At 43.6% G+C, this 17,779-nt stretch overlaps 1 protein-coding gene across 1 annotated transcript in view; it reads right to left on the bottom strand.

Annotated features, from left to right (window-relative positions):
* LOC137524748 (gamma-crystallin 2-like) overlaps nucleotides 1–17,779 on the bottom strand; it is a 47,906-nt gene that overhangs the window by 16,108 nt on the left and 14,019 nt on the right. Inside the window, exon 2 of the mRNA XM_068244962.1 lies at nucleotides 13,034–13,276. Within this exon, the coding sequence (XP_068101063.1) occupies nucleotides 13,034–13,276 (243 nt within the window). The remainder of the gene's footprint in view (nucleotides 1–13,033; nucleotides 13,277–17,779) is intronic.

Genomic DNA, 17,779 nt, shown 5'->3' with positions numbered 1-17,779 from the left:
GTGGGAAAGCAATCGCAAGAATGGCGATTGCTAATAGAGACACAAGACTGAGTAAAGACAGAGCATAGGAAGAATAAAGACAGAACCAATAACAAATTGTTAAAAACAAAGAAACCGAGAGCCCAGTATAGTGTAGTATGTATTGGAACCAGACGTAAAATTGACAAGTAAGTAATATACTCACAAACATGGGTTACCACCTAGGTAACCACTGTATAGGCAGGTGGGGAGATTAGACCTGTCCCCACTCAGGATTAAGATGTCGCTCTCTGTAGAAGGAAAAGAGGGTATGACACCCTTCCACCAGGGTGGAATCTTTGACAATAAGCTGTGCAGAGGCGCCAAAAGGATAAAAGTATACTAAAAAGTTTAAAATATTCGGGTGGCGGTGGTGGATGGGTCACTCCAAAAAGGACACGAATTCTGTCACTTGATGAACAGATAATTTAATTTAATACTCCACAATTAATTTGCAACGCGTTTCACGGGCACAATCCCGCTTCATCAGGCAATAGACATACGGAGTATCACGGCAAGACGTCCAAAACACGCTTGGCACCTCTGTCACAGTGACCGGTCCACCACCGCCACCCGAATATTTTAAACTTTTTAGTATACTTTTATCCTTTTGGCGCCTCTGCACAGCTTATTATTAACAAACTGTAATCCAATACGAAGGAGCAGACAGAACTAGCTACACGTGGTCACCACACGTGAAGCGCAATAGCGACAAAGCGCTTGCAAGGCACGTTCACCGCACGTTAAGCGCAACAGCAACAAAGCGTACCAACCCTGACTAACAAATGAAACACGAAAAAACGAAAACAAACAGAGAACGCGAACGCTTGCTAATCGATTGCCTCACCCAGACAACAGCAAGCTTTCTTTCCAGACAAGACAGACAGAAGGAGTAACCAGTAGCAACCGCAGCTCTGGCTTACACTCCAAGACAGAGTACAGAAGGAACCACCGCCTCTACCACTAGGGCGGATGCGATCCAATCAGACAGACAGATGGAGCAACCAGTAGCAACCGCTGCTCTGGCTTACACTCCAAGACAGAATACAGAGAGATCCACCGCCTCTAACGGTAGGGCGAATGCGATCGAAACAGACAGAGCAATTCCCTGTCAGCCACCGCTGGCGACAGAACAATCGCAACAGATAAGACAGAACTAGGCAATACAGATAATAAACAACCTGACTGCGCTAGAAGGAATGCTAGTGCACTCCCAAGGATAAAACATACTTACACAATATCCGCATTCAAACCCTACTAGTCTGCCTCTTAAATTTGCTTAATTGAATAATGTTTTCATGCAGATGATTAAATAACCTGAAATAAAATATCTGTTTGGAGACTGGTGACATTTAACATACAGTAAAAATAAACTTGAGTATTATGAAGACACTTGTAAAATACGTAAATTAAGGAGAAAAAACGGCTCTTGGAAGGGCAGGATTGGTTTTCTTGGAGCACACAAAGAGAAGGGAGGTGGCGGTGGTAAGAAGGGGAAGAAATAGTATTCCTACATCTTGTTTTTGTTTATGGCTGCTCAAATAAAAAGGTGTTTATATGAGATTTGAATAGAGTCTAATGAATAAAATAGGGAAAAAATGGAGAGGTAAACATAAAGATTCCTAATACAATGCATTTGTAATAGTAAGAAAAATGTATGTTTTGTAAATGTGAAATTGAATGGTATATTATGATAAGAAAAAAAAACTTGCCCTAAATCAACCTCCTTATCAGGGCCAGATTTAGCTCAGCATCGCCTCCAGCCGATACAGATATGCAGTGGACTGGCAGCAGGAAGGGGGGGGGGGATAGTTTTCACTCAGTTGCCTCCTCTTCAATCGATCAGGGCTGGCTGGGTACATGGCTAGTGCTGTGCGGCGGCTGTGGCTGCCTAGTTATACGCCCCGCCCACAGCAGTCTGTAGCATGCAAGTGTCCTGTCCGTTGCTCCGATTATGTGCAGGGTATGAGAGTTTTCTCCTGTGCCTCCCATCATCATCCCTTCTCGGGTTGAAGCTTAAAAATCTGCCCCTGCTGGAGCCTTTAGATACTGACAGCAGTGATGCAGCCGGGAACTCAAACTGAGCAAGTGGCGCATGGGGATCCTGATTTCTGGCTGCCTGCCCCAAATCAATGAGGTGGCACTGCACAACAGAGCAGAGGAGGACTGGACGAGACAGGGAGGCCAAGGCAAGTCTACTGCTGCCAGGTTATTATGTCACAGTGCTATCAGTCAGTTTGTGTATTTGGTGGAGGGGGAGGTTGCAGCACAAGATGTATCATAGTGGCAAATGAGGCTACGCAGCCTGAAATAATATCTTTATTTAACAATGTCAGCATCTTAAAAGTCATCTTTACCTCCCGGCTCTTTCCATTTCCTCCCCGAAAACCTACTAAAGCAGCGTGGCCAGCGGTTTCCATTGCGCAGCCCCACCCTCTGCCGGCAAAATTGCATTCTGTTTTCTCTATTAAAAATAGAAAACAGAACACAATTTTTTCTAGCTGGGGTGGGGGTCTGCTGAGGTGTGCGTGATATACTCAGGCATAAAGATAACCTGCTAGCATTTCAACGTGTATAGTATCTTAGAGTGGTTGGGGTACAGTGTGCTGTAGAAGGTTTGTAGTAAGATATTGGGGGTAGGGAAAAGCAGTGAAAGTGGTAAATTGGTTACTGTCCAGGCCACAGTCTGCCTGGGAACAGGGTATTGTCTATGCCAGTGCCAGGGGCTGCTTGGGAGAAGTGCCCTGGGGGCCACAGGAGCTAGGCTTTATGGGGGGGGGGGGTCTTGTCTGTGTCGCAAGCAGGTTTTATACATGGTGGTGGTATAAAAAGACCAGCCCTGCTACCTGTCATGCGTGCAAATTTACAGGGAGATGCTGGTCGGTCCCTGAGAGCCTCTTGCTCCATCAATGCTGTGCGTGCCTTCTCCGGCCTCATGATGTGTTGCCTGTATTTGCCACTGTATGAGTAAAGATCTCCTACCTAGATATAGGCTTCAATAAAGCTAGAGAGGACACACACAGCATTAATAGAGTAAGAGACACACTGGGACAGGCTAGCCAACATTTGCCTGTATACTTGCATTCATGACAGACATCTGGGCCTATCTTTTGTGCACCACTTTGTACTCTATAGGCTCGGGCACTCCCTAGCTAGGTGTCCTTTATTATGGCACCTGTAGCATTGTATACCAGCCCTGCGTGCCTGGAATGAAGACAGATCCCCCTCAGCCCCCCCTCCTCCTCTCCGAGTGGAGGAAGGTTGCTGAGCTTTCACTTTCTGTTTGTCATTGGTAGCTGGGCCCCCCCTGGTGGCCATTGCATGGATCTTCTTCTTTTCCATGCTTGGGCCTCCATCGTACAATTGGGCTGTTCTGAGAACTTTCACTGCCCCTGCCATTGTACCAGATTGTGCGGCTAAGCTCACCAAAGTACGATCCAAATGTTTCAAACATCGCAAAAATTCTATAACCATTAACTCTTCCTCTCCTGGAGACATCTGCTTGTTTAGTACGAGGTGTTTACAAAACATGGAGGCCTTGCATTTCTTAGGCAATAAGAGTTCTGTGACTTTAGAGGGCAGAGAAAGCTGTACCACGCTCGGGGCTCGATATGTGGAAAAAGTTAGATTGCTGGCTAACGCAGTCCAAACTTTTGATGCATTTGTGAGAGAAGCTGTGTACAACTGCAGGGAAATTCCGGACATAAGGGGAGCAGAGGGGTGTGATAGATGTCTGGATTTCAAAAGGCAGATTCAGCAGTTTAGAAATGCACTGGGAGGTACAGTGACAGGAGGGGTCCCCATTAAGGAACAGCTCTGGGGGGCAGACGGAGGGGAGGAAGACGAGCTCTCATACAGTGAGGAGGCAGAAATGGGCCCGCAGCCACACAGTCCCACCGCGATTCCAAGAGATAGCAGGGGGGGAGGCGTGGGGGGCAGCAAGGTATGGGAGCAGAGGAGGAAGATGCGGGAATGCATGCCCCAAGGGAGGGGGGAATCCCACTCCCCGACCTCACTCCACAAAGTTTAACAGGATACTTTGGTGGTGATGAGTCGGCAATTAATTTCCAAACACCCGGGGTCCCCATAGCACCTGATAGACCTCGATCTGCCCAAAGTTTACCACCACCTGGGCAGCCATCCGGGATCCCTAGAGCTCCTAATAAGCCTCCAAAACCGAGAGCTCCTCCAGTGCAGAATCCAGAGTTTCCAGTGCGACCTCCGGCACCCTGGGGGCACCCAATGGCACCCCTGTATTCCCCCATCAATGCAGAACGTTTGGGGAAGATGGTTAAAACCATAACACCATATAACCCCAATTTGAGTGCATTTCAAAATTCTCAGATTTTTGAAGTGTGGGCTAAACGCTACAAATGGGGGGATGAGCAGGCATGCCTGGCAATGTCTCTCTGGGTTCCATACAACGTAGGGACTCAGCTGGAATACAGTGGTCTGAACAGAGCACGGTATCCAAGTGGTTTGTATCCCAATGAAAGTGAGCGAACAAAGCTGCTTGTGGAAGCAGTCACAGGGGCTCCACTTGTAGGTCCAAGTGCTCTGGAATCCTTCAGGTTCTCAAAGGATGACAGCCTGGAGGAGGCCTCAGCAGTTTTTGAAAAAGCCTGGCGGATGGTTACCCGCCAGGAGAACAAGCAGATGTCTCCAGGAGAGGAAGAGTTAATGGTTATAGAATTTTTGCAATGTTTGAAACATTTGGATCGTACTTTGGTGAGCTTAGCCGCACAATCTGGTACAATGGCAGGGGCAGTGAAAGTTCTCAGAACAGCCCAATTGTACGATGGAGGCCCAAGCATGGAAAAGAAGAAGATTCATGCAATGGCCACCAGGGGGGGCCCAGCTACCAATGACAAACAGAAAGTGAAAGCTCAGCAACCTTCCTCCACTCGGGGAGGAGGAGGGGGGGCTGAGGGTGATCTGTCTTCATTCCAGGCACGCAGGGCTGGTATACAATGCTACAGGTGCCATAATAAAGGACACCTAGCTAGGGAGTGCCCGAGCAAAGCAGAGAAAGGAGACGCAGATGATCAGGCTGCGGCAAAGGAAAATGGGTTTGTGCAGCAGATTAAACCAAAACGTAACTTTGTCAAAGGACAGAAAGTGGAGAATTCTCCTGAATCCTCTAGCTCTTATCAGACAAGAGAGCAAGGAAAAGAGCCTCTGGTTTTAGAGGTAGGACAGAGAAGGAAGTCTCCATACACTGAGGCCATGAAGCTGATAGCGGCAATGTACCTTAACGAGCAAAGCAGTGAGGATGCAGACACAGCCTCCGATTGACGGTGTACGCCCCCCACTGCTTTGTCCTTCGTTGCACCCATTGTAATAGGGCGGGATGGACGGCCTTATCTTAAAGGGGCAGTGGAGGGGTTTGAGGAAAAAATTTTGTTAGACACAGGTGCATCAGTATCAACCACCGGGCTGCCACTAAAAGAGAAGGGTTCCACAGAAACTACTAATCTGATTAGTTTCAATGGATACCAAAGCAAAGCCAGATTGATTCCGCAAGCACGGGTAAAACTGGGCGGATTCACTATGGTTGTTCCACTGTGGAAAACGGACATCAAGGGGACACTTCTGGGGTCGGATGCAATCCGAAAACAGGGGTGGCTGATTGATATGCCAAATCAGGTCGTGTGGAGTACTGGGGTACCTGATCAGAGCATCAAATGTGTCAATCAAGAGGGTTGGCAAGATGTTTTCAAGGTGTCAAGAGAGGATCTGGAGGAAGGCTGGTCTGAACAATTTGATCCAAACCTTCGCCCGTATCTGGAAAAATATCCAAAGTTATGGGCAAAGAGCAAAACAGACATTGGGAGGATGAATGTGGTGGTCAGGATTTCTGGTCCAGACCCCCCATCCATTCGGCAGTACCGCCTTCCCCCAGAATCTGAGGAACCAGTGAGTAAAATCATTCAAGAGTTCCTAGACAAGCAGATTATCAGGCCATGTAATTCGGTATCCAATAGCCCGATTTGGCCAATCTTGAAACGAGAAACAAATCAATGGAGACTATGTGTGGATTTGAGGGCGGTGAACAAGGTAACGCCGCCTGTGACCACAATTGTGGCTTCAATGCCAGACATTTTAGCCAGAGTTGATGCAAAATGCTGTGTGTTCAGTTGCTTGGATATATGTCAAGGTTTTTTCAGCATACCATTGCATAAAGATTCCCAGTACAGGTTTGCCTTCTCCTTCCGGGGTCAGCAATATACCTTCATGGCCTTGCCTATGGGATTGCACAGCAGTCCCTCTCTTTTTCATCAGGCGCTGGCACATGTTTTAGAACCCCTGAACCTGGGAGATGCATTGCTTTTTTATGTTGATGATCTTTTTGTCCAAAGTGTTACTGTAGATCAGCATAAAGAGATACTGGACATGGTGTTTCAAGCTCTCCAGGATTCAGGCCTAAAGCTGAATCCAGGGAAAGCACAGATCCTGAAGGATGAGGTAACGTATCTGGGAGTTCAAATCTCTGGGACGGGCAGGAAACTGATACAAAAAAGGGTAGCAGCAGTTCTGGCACTCCCAAGACCCACAACAGTGACAGGGCTCAGGAAATTCCTGGGATTGGTCAATTTCAGCAGAGAATTCATAGAAGGGTTTGCAGAAAAAGCAAAAACCTTATATGAACTGCTGAGGGATCAGGAAGAAGCATCCAAAAGCCTCCCATGGACTGACGAGTGTCAGACAGCATGGGAAGGGCTGAAACAAGGTTTGGCACAAGCGCCAGCTCTGTGCACAGTGCACCGAGACTTGCCATTTGCCATACAGGTGTTTGCTTCAGAACAGGCCATCTCGGCCGTGCTGTTGCAAAAACATCCAAATGGGCCTAGAATCCTAGGTTATTTCTCCAGAGTCTTGTCACCTGTGGAAAAGGGGATGCCAGAATGTGTAAAACAAGTGGTAGCTCTACATTGGGCAATAATTGCTACAGAGCACATTGTAGGCTTTTCTCCAATCGAGGTGCAGACACCACATACACCCCTGAGAATGATTTTGCAGCAAGGGCAGGTCAGGGGGGTATCAGCACAGAGGTTGACACAGTGGATTGTCCCTCTTAGTGAGAAGAACATTACCATAGTACACAGTGCAAAATATGTACTTCCTCAACTGATTTAGTATGAGGGAACAGAACATGATTGTGTCCAGGAGGTGGAAAAGGAATTGACCAGTCCATACGGCCGTGTCCACGTTGAAGGAGCGGAAAAATTTTTTGTGGATGGGGCCAGGTATTGGCAAGAAGGTCAATACTGGACAGGTTTTGCAGTTTTTATCCCACAGACTGATCAAACATACCTTTTCCAGCTCCCACCAGGTTTTTCGGCACAGAGAGCCGAATTGGAAGCCGTCCAATGGGTAATCCAAAACACAGAGGTGAGAATTACCATTTACAGTGACAGTGCATATGTGGTATGTTCCCTGTGTGACTACCTTCCCATTTGGGCTAAAAGAGGAATGGTGGATGCGACAGGCAAACCCATTCAGCATTCAGAGATCCTCATGCAACTCTTTCAGACTGGCATGCGGAGCCCTGAACGGGTGTCTTTAGTTAAAGTGAAAGCACACCTTCCTCCAGGGAATGATGACATTCTCTTGGCAAATGCAAAGGTAGACACACTGGCAAAAAAGGCAGCGGTGGAGGGAGATTTTCTCTATTCAGAGGAAATGCCTTCGATCAGCAAACTTTCCAAGGTGAAGCAGCAGGTTCCGGAACCGGCACCCTGTTTCCTCCAAGAAAAAAGGAAAGATCAAAACATTGTTCAGATTGTGGAACAGACCAAACTTCCGGCAGAGCTGGTTGTGATCAATGGTGTTCTGTGTAAACAAAGGCCAGAAGGGATAGTGCCATATATGCCACAACATTTAGAGAAGGAATTAGTGAGATTCAACCACGATCTTTTGGGACACATAGGGATAGCACGGCTAGTAGAAGTGATGAAAAACAAATACTACAGCCGTACCCTTAAACAGACATGTGAGGAGTGTGTACAAGGATGTCTCATATGTGCCCAGATCAATCCCAAGCCAAAAGGGGAAAAACCTGCTTTACAGAGGGTTCCTGTGGTGGGAGGTCCCTGGGAGACCCTACAGATTGATTTCATAGGCCCACTCCCTGTAGCCAGAGGGGGATTGCGATTTGCGTTGGTAATAGTCGACATTTTCACAAAATACGTGGAGGTCATACCTCTCAAGTCTGCCACAGCCCTGTGTACAGCTAAAGCCTTATGGGAACATGTTTTCAGTAGGTGGGGGTTGCCCAAATGTATTGAGTCAGTTCAAGACTTAAGTTTCGTTGGTCAGGTGATGAAAACACTTTGTGCCCTTTTGGGGATAGACCAAAAGTTCCACATACCGTACAGACCCCAGTCCTCTGGGATAGTGGATTGTATGAACCGTACTCTTAAGACAGGCTTAAAAAGGATGATCCTGACCTATGGCAAAGACTGGGTTACCCACCTTCCAGCTGTAATGATGGCGTATCGAGCCACACCTGCAGCGGCCACAAAAGTGTCACCACATGAACTGATGACAGGGAGGAAAATGCATCTTGTCTTCCCGAACGAACCTTTTCTTTCAGAGATGCAAAAACAGGCCATTAGTCATGAAAAATGGTTAAGAGCTTTGCAAGCACAACTGCAAAGGACTTTGCAGTTTGCAGCCACAAACATGTGTCGCCCAGAGCCTGTACATACTGCAGATAGCGCATCTGAAAAGTATGTCCAAGGGGGGTGGGTGATGGTGAAAACTTTCAGAAAGACAGGTCCGTAGGAAGCAAATTTTGAAGGTCCTTACAAAATCATAAAGAAAGTAAGTGACACCACTTTGGTAGTGGAGAGGGATTTGTCATTCAATCCACCAAAAAGCAAGAAAAAGTTCAAACGAACTCCACAGAAACCAATCATTGTGCATATTGATCAATGTAAAGTGTATAAAGGGAAAGGCCCGACTCCAGAAGGGTCAGGCACAACCAATAATAAGGAATGATATGTTCCTATGTCGATTTCAGGTGATCGGACAACATGTATGCAAGGAAGATGAATAGATGGCAACTGAGATGGCTAGCGAGATTTTATCCGTACAAACGAAAGTTTCCAGATGTCAATCCGGACATGGAAAGGAGCAGGATTTCCGAGACCGAGAAAAAGACTGAAAGACTGATGGGCAAAACGTAACCCAAAGTGCTAATGCTTTCTCTTTTCCAGGATGTACCATCTGGGACTATTATCATTCCTATTCTGATTATTATTACTCCTATTCTGACTATGATCATTACTATGAGGACTATTATCATTACTATGATGACTATTATCGTTACTATTATGATTATTATTATTACTACTATTCTCATTACTATTACTGGTATTATGATACAAGAAGAGTGACAACTGTTACCGGAGGGCAGACCAAGATTCCTGGGGGCCGCAAGAAAAAGTTTACTTTTGCTTTTTAACATGAAGTCTACAGACACATTTATGGATATAAGTGGTCACACCAAGTGAATCTCACAAGGGGGAACTTACTGTGTGAGCAAAAATCCCAGATGGATCTAGTGTCGAGGTTTAACTATGTTATTCCTCAAAGTGTTAAAGCAAAGCTCCCCAGGGGGTGCCCATCTTGAGAGATAATACTCCATGGGAGTCCAGGTCATAAAATCAGCCCACATTTTTGTTTTAATTTGTTAAGATAAGCACCCACTGATCATTAGGAGGGGTATTATAATTATGCTTGATTACACAAGTGATTTTGTGTTTGAGATTAGGCAATATGGGTAAGTTAGTGTTAGACATATCTTATAAGTCAATATTTTAGAGATAAGTTATAGTATGTTATAATATGAAAAGTTTTAGGCTCAGACATGCCATATGAGAAGTCCATTAGAAGGTATCTGTTTCCAGCATTCCCTTTAACGGCGAGTTTCACGTGATACGTTTGTGACATGGATGCATCTGAGTGGAGGTGCTACATATTAGGGCCTCCCCAGTAGAGCTCAGAGGTGTAGCTCTCTCCCAGGGTGTGGCCACCTAGACAAGGGACTGTGTGTGATCATGGAGAGGTGGAACCTAAAAAGGGAAAAGTCGTGGAGACCAATATGGATTGGCTGAGCGAGGGATTAAAACAGAGGATGATGTAGGAAATCTGATAGGAGAATTCTGCATATAAGTCTTTAGGGGGGACTGTAAGATTCTTAGAGGGTCTTGCAAGGTATGGCCCTTATTATAGCCAAAGTGAACCTGTGTTTCAGTCAAAGATTATGTGCAGAGTTCTCTTGCTATACAGATTCTAGAAGGCCAGGCAGAGAGTGGAATAGAAGAGAGAACATTACAGGGAATAGTAAAAGGTCAGAACGCAGCATTATCTATGGGACGTGCAGACTGACTGTCTGAGCCTGGGATGCCCAGGGCCATACAAGGCCAAACAATGCCTGGTGCTTCTAAACACCAGTTTCTGAGTATTTAGGGTACAGGGCATCGGCTTCGCGCTTGCGCACTAGACGGATGTCAATCACAGAGTTCTGGATGTCAATCACAGAGTTCTATAGGCCAATAGCAAGCGTTTAATAGGGGTGACATCTGGAACTCGCCCATATCCCACCTTCGGGGGCGTGTGGTTAGTGAACACTTGTGGGTCTGGAGGTTTTTCCATTTATAAGGTATATCCGTCCAGGTCTGGAGCTAGCGCGCTCATATTAATCAGCTTTCAATATCTGTATTATTACCTACTGATGTTTGCTTTGCTTCGTATGTTTTTCAATATAAGTTTGTAACCAAGATTATACCGAGTATCCCGGTTGGATACAATAAAGATTCTCTTAACTGCTCTGGCGATCAAGTTCTGTGAGAAAGTCTGCTATCGGCTGTATACTTTCCGAAGGTGATAAGGACCAGCACTAAGGCTGTCAGGTAGTCACACACAGGGACTAAATATTTGATTATTACAGGTCACAGTCAGGATTTGTTTAATAAAAATTGGTGTGGCTTGGGGGTGTGTCCTGTTCTGAGGGGCAGCGTTTAGGGCACCAGACTTTCTGTGCCTACAGGCTGCTGAGCTGTAAATCTGGGCCCTGCTCCCTATGATGGGAAGTAGACACAACTGCATGTACTGTAAGTATGTTTTGTATATAGCAACTGCATTTGGCCTGAGCTGATGCTGATAGTAATACTATAGTAATATTTTATTGCCAATATTATACTATCTAGCCTCTATACAATACATACCCAGTGACATACTTTTGGCTGAAAGTCTGCTACACAAAAAAGTTGCACCCCAACCACTAATCTAACCTCCCCATATCCCTATCCTACTGCAGCTCCTAACAATAGCCTTCCTAATGCTAAGCCTTACACTGATGGTGAGGACTCCCTAATGACACTTGCTTAAACCATAGAATAACAAGTGGGTTATGTTATGTAGTTTTCACTGAATATACCTTCAGATTGTACATTTTATCATGAGTGACTAAAGCAGACGAACATACATTTGGCGACACTGATAATGAAACAAAGTTAGCAGTAAGTTTTAGGCTACGGTACGTGAATATGCATTTGGTGCCGGTAAGTAATGGTATTCATCTGCATTGTAGTTGAATTTAGATTTGGTGCAGTCGATTGCTTATCTGTAGGAACGTTTGTGCTAGGCATAGCTTTAAAAAGCTAAGTACCTAAGGTAACAAGTTATGTATTGACTTTGACACTTTTTCTTTTTTACAAGTGTGTTATGTGTGGCGGGGGAGGGGGAGGAAGAAGGCGTTAATAGCATATTATAAGTATAGGAAATTTATTTTGGGATATTTTTTTAATTTAATAATTTTTTTGTACACTAGATGCCCCTACATAGTCAGAATGTTGAATCACAGTATTCTAAGCTAGCAGGAAGTGACCGTTTTGTTTTGTTTACAATTACTGATCACTGTAGCAGTAGCACTGATCAATCAGTATTAGAAACTTTGGCTTTAGGAACACATGTTCCCATTCACCAATTTGTGCACTGCCGTGTGACGCCGAGGTTGCGCACTGCTCATAAACAGGAAGAAACGAGTATATACATTCCTGGGAGCTAAAGTGAAGTTTTCAGGGATGTAGGTACTCGTCCAGCAGGAAGAAAAGTGGTTAATGCTAGCTCATTTTTTATGAGTGCTTTGAGACAGACTTACAATCCTTTTTTCAGTCTGTGTGAGGATACATGCGGTTGTCGCCAAAATTGCTACAGATGTTAAGGGGAATAGTGGGTACAAGTCAAAACATTTTTTCTAAAAGACCTTGTAGTTTTTGAGAAAATCGATTTTAAAAATGCAAAGAAAAATGGTTTTTAAACACAGAAATATGAGTATTTTTTTGACTTGTACCCACTATTCACATTACTATATGTAGCAATTTTGGTGGCAATAGCATGTATGGGGGCTTTGTTATTAACTGCTTAAGTCGGCACAAAATTACATGAAAATGTACAAAAAATTATGAATTGTTACAATTACAGACAACACTAATTACGATTTTTCCCAAAATCTGTTCTCATCACTAAGGTTGAGTTTTGGATTTCCAACTCCTTCTTGGAAATTAAAATTTCTGAACAACTGAGTATAGTACACAATGCACCTGACTATGGAAGGTCTAAAGTCTGCTAAAATGTCTGATAACAACCACTATGGCTGACGACCATTTACCTTTGAAATGTGTGTACAACATATGTCGCTTATGGATCCAACATGTATTTTTTGGAAGGCTGTTTAGCCCACTGTTGTTGCTAGATGATTTCCCTATTCTGTGGAACAAATTTGTTTTAAAAGCAAACAAACTTCTCTATTACTTTACTATATGTAGTGAAAGATGTTTTTGGTGTCAAAAAATGCTTACAGTTACAACTTACGTATAAAATACAGTAATTAGAGATTGGGAGATAGATTTTTGTGGCCTTTGCAGCAGAAATTTCCATCTTTTCATGTCTGGAAATAGGGTTTTTAGTCACTGTAAATTGCATGCTATATTCATATTTCTTTTACCTGTGGAATTAAACGACAGGATCTGATGGAGTCACTCAAACCAAACCAATGCTGACAATCAGGATATTCTCCCCTCTTTACAAAATACTGTTGTCCAGAGTAATTGGGCTTTTCATAAATCATCCAGTTTCCATTTTCAACACGGATGGAATTGCAGCGACTGAAGTATGAGTTTAGCTCTGAGCTGTCATTACGACATTCGTGGGATCGGCCCTGGAAGTTCCTATCTTCGTAGAATATTATCTGAAAACAAATTTATAAAATTACTTTTGCACCCATATTATAAAATATAACTTCAACTTTTTTTTATTTACTTAACATTATTCGCCCCTCCCCCCAAAACACAAAGGTCTATATTGCAGAGTTCCTCTACTCTTGAATTACAAAAATAATTAGATTATATTCCATACATGTCAGCATGTAAATTACCTTCTATTATGTCTGCACTTCTCATTTATATGGACGTCACTAATAAATTATTGTTGATTAATCTCACCTAGTATTCCCATTACATCTGCACTGTAAGTACTGTCATTGTTGTTGAACTAAATTGCATTTGCAACTATAATACACTACATAAATTGCATCCTGATACCCTGGCAAATTGTATTAGGACACACTAATACGCCATTGCATAAAATAGACCCTAGGAGACCTCTTGCACATTCTATAGAAATGCCCCAAAATAGCAAACCTCTGCAAAGAACTTTCAAACTACATAAACAAACTTTCATATGGCCCTTACTTATTAATTTCTCAATTAGTTCTACTTCTCCTGGAAGGTGACAGACTCCCCACAGAAACAAGATTCTCAGTCTTACTTCTACTTATAAACACCAGAAAGCTTTTAATAAACCCAATGTAATCCCAACAATTCATAAAATTTTACAAAGGAACTTACACCCGCAAATGGAGAAACAACATGAATTAAGAACTCAAACACGTTTAATAAAAAATAAAATGCTTGAAATGCATCACAATACCTCAATTGTATTCTGCAGGGATGTACAACTAAACCAGATTCACTTTGCTTTAGTGTCTCAAACCCCTGATGTGGACTCATTACTTATTGCACTATGGGAAGCTTTGAATCCAAAGCATCCTTACAATTGATGAACAAAATGGCTATGCATTACATACAGGACAGGAGTATTTACTACTGGTATTCGAAAATTATATTTGAAAACACTACATTTTACGGACCTTAAGGCAGCAAATTACCCACAAAACATATACTGTATAACATCTATGTGGTGTTTATGTAAATACAACACGGTCTCGGCATGCCAGCTGGGTAACAATAACAATATTATTGACTGAAATTTTGGGCAGTCTAAATAACTTACTACCATTTCACAACCTTTAAGGATAAAATATCATAATAAATACACACAAAAAGCCTAATACATTGCAGGCAAGAATGCAAGTTATATATTAACATGTAAAATGTGCATGAAAGTGCAATTAATACAATGAACCTTCCACCATGTAATAACGTTTAATAGTGAAATGTTGTATTGTAATTGCCAGTTTCAATGCAAAATTGATTATGTGAACTCTGAGCTCAGCACTGTACTGTACCCTCCCAGTTATTCCACTGGATCCAGAGGCAAAAAAAACTCTTACAAGACTTGGTTCAATTAGCTGTAAAAAAAGAAAAATCCTTTGTGACTCAGGTGGCAATCAAATAAAATCCCTGGATCAACACTGCTGGGAATTACCTAGAAATTATAGCCATGGATGCCATGGATGCAATTAAAGCATTCACGCCATCTTTAAATACAGATATAGAATCTGTCATTTCTACTTCCTCTGTGAAGATATTCCATATTCAATTACTCTTACTGCAAAAAACCTCTTTCTAAATAGATGACAGAAACTTTTTCCTCCATATGCAGACCATGTCCCCTTATCCTTTTTACAAACCTAGGGACAAAAACTCATTTACCAAACTTTTGTATTGTCCAATTATGTATTTATACAAATGAATCAGGTCACCTTTCAGGCTAAGTTCACAGTGGTACGTTAAAGTCGCACGTTAAAACAAAATTTAACGCAGAATAACGCACTGCAATGAAAAATCAATGCACACGTTCAGTGCACACAATCAGTGCACACGTTGCGTTGGTGTCTAACGCTGCACGTTAATTGAAAGTACTGCATGCAGTGCGTTATACACATTATTAGCTGCGTTAGACTGTTTGCACATGCTCAATAATGACTTGGAAGCATACTTTTCATTGCCTGTATTTTCGACTGTATCTGCTGTATGTGATGGTAATGCTGCGTTGCAAATTTTTGGGCGCATTGCATGGTAAGTTTGCGTTGTGATTTTAATGTCGCATCAAACTGCAACTTCCCACTGTGAATCTAGCCTTAGTCATTTTTTTTTCTAGGCTAAAAAATTACCGTATTTTTCGGAATATAAGACGCTCCGGCATATAAGACGCACCTAGATTTAGAGGGCAAAAATCAGGAAAAAAAAAAAAACTAAACCTAGGTGCGTCTATGGTGCAGGGGCTTCTTATGGACCTCTAACTCCCCCAAAACTGTCTTTATCTAAGCTACACTGCCCATCTATACTAACACCTGCTACACTACACTTCACTTCACCCCTGCTGCCCCCATCAACTACACATTACTTCACTAACCCCTACTACAACTACACTACACTACACTACAGTATACTACACTTCCCTCACTAACATCTGCAGCCAACCCAAACTACACTACACTTCACTAAGTAACCCCTTCAGCCAACCCAAACAACACTACACTACACCCCTGCTGCATCTCACCTGATCCTGTCGCCGCGATCCTCCCCTCCTCCATCTGCCTGTCATCACCCGAGAGTCGCAGCCGCCATCATCTGAGGGTCCCATTAGGTGTCATCAGAGGGTCCAGCAATCCCATCCAGTATCCCCGCTCTTTAAGTGTCCAGGTTGCCGGATCCTCTTCGCTGCAGTCATGCTTGTATGCAGCCCCGGGGTGATCACGCGGTGATTACGCGCTGCCGGGGCCGCCTTCCTCCATAGTTACAGCGTCCTCTTCTTAGATACAGTGCCCCGTTCTGCGTGACGAGCGGCGCACGTGCGCCTGACGTCATGCGTGACCCCGGCGCACATGCGCCGCTCGTCACACAGAAGGGGGCACTGTATCTAAGAAGAGGACGCCGTAACTATGGAGGAAGGCGGCCCCGGCAGCGCGTAATCACCGCGAGCCTGCATACAAGCATGACTGCAGTGAAGAGGAGCCAGCGACTTGGACACTTAAAGAGCGGGGATCAGTCGGGGATACTGGATGGGATTGCTGGACCCTCTGATGACGGCTGCTGCGACATTGGATGACGGCGGACAGACGAAGGAGGCTAGGATCGCGGTGGCAGGATCCGGTAAGTATGTTATGGGGCGAAAATACCGTACCTTTGGAATATAAGACGCACCCACTTTTTCCCCCCAGTTTTGGGGAAGAAAAAGTGCGTCTTATATTCCGAAAAATACGGTACTTAAAATTATTTGAAAAATTAAAAAATCAGCTCAGATTGTCCAGCCTTGTTTGATAATAGGGGACTTTCAATTCCATCCCTCTGATTATATAGCTGCCAATCTTTGAACATGTTCAAGAACATCAATGTCCCTCGTATAGTGTAGTGCTCAAAGCTGTATACTATTCTGCAGATGTGGCCTCACAAATGATTTATACAGAGGGAATAGTATACAAACATCTCTTGATTTTATTTACCTTTTTATGAATCCCAGAATTGTATTTTATGTAGCTGCTGCTGGTCATAATGGCTAATTACAACTAAGCTTTGATACATCGTAATTGCCATAATTATGATTGTAGTTACTAATAGAGATGCAAACTACCTGACGATTTTTAACTCTTCTTCTTCTCTTTAACATGTAACGTCGGCAGGAGTGCACCCACTATTTCATCAAGACAAACAATTCTTCTTCTCTTTGGCATGTAGGGTTGGCAGGAGCACACTCATTTCTTGACCAAGACAGGCTCTTCTTCTTCTCTTTGGCATGCAATGTTGGCAGGAGTGCCCCAGCTTCTTGATCACTATTCTTCTTCTTCTCTTTGGCATGTAACATTGGCTGGAATGCACGCACTTCTTAATTGCAACAAACTTCTTCTTCTGTTTGGCATGTAATGTTGACACTTGGCTAGAGCACACCTGCTTCTTGATCATGACCAACTTTTTGTCTTCTTCCTTTTGGCATGTAACATTGGCAGGAGTGCACCTGCTTCTTGATCACAACAAACTCTTCTTCTCTTTGGCATGTAATGTTGAAATGAGTGCACCCACTTTTTGATTGCGACAAACTCTTCTTCATCTAATCTTTGGCATGTAACCAATAGTCAGAGGTTTGTTGGCATTATAATAATACGTCTGCCTCCGCCACTGCAGTTGTTCTACTTTATCTGTAAGTAACAGGTCCAACTCTGGGCGGGACCGGTCTCTAATCAACCTGTATATGCATGAGTTTGTTTTCACTTCTGTTCTGCTTTCTCCAGTTTGGAAAAGAGTTCGTCAATTTTGAGGTTCCTTTGACGCTTAATCTCACTTACCATGCCAATCATGAAGCCTCTTATCATAGCCTTATGTGCTTCCCATAATATTAAAGGGGAGGACACAGAGCCCATCTTGTCTGCAAAGTATTCTCTGACACTGTCTTTAAGTCTATTTATCAAATCTTTCTTAGACAACACAGAGTCATTGAGACGCCAGAGGAACTC

The sequence above is a fragment of the Hyperolius riggenbachi genome, chromosome 7 (genome assembly GCF_040937935.1).
Source record: "Hyperolius riggenbachi isolate aHypRig1 chromosome 7, aHypRig1.pri, whole genome shotgun sequence".
Taxonomy (NCBI): domain Eukaryota; kingdom Metazoa; phylum Chordata; class Amphibia; order Anura; family Hyperoliidae; genus Hyperolius; species Hyperolius riggenbachi.
This window is presented reverse-complemented; position numbering and strand designations above follow the sequence as displayed.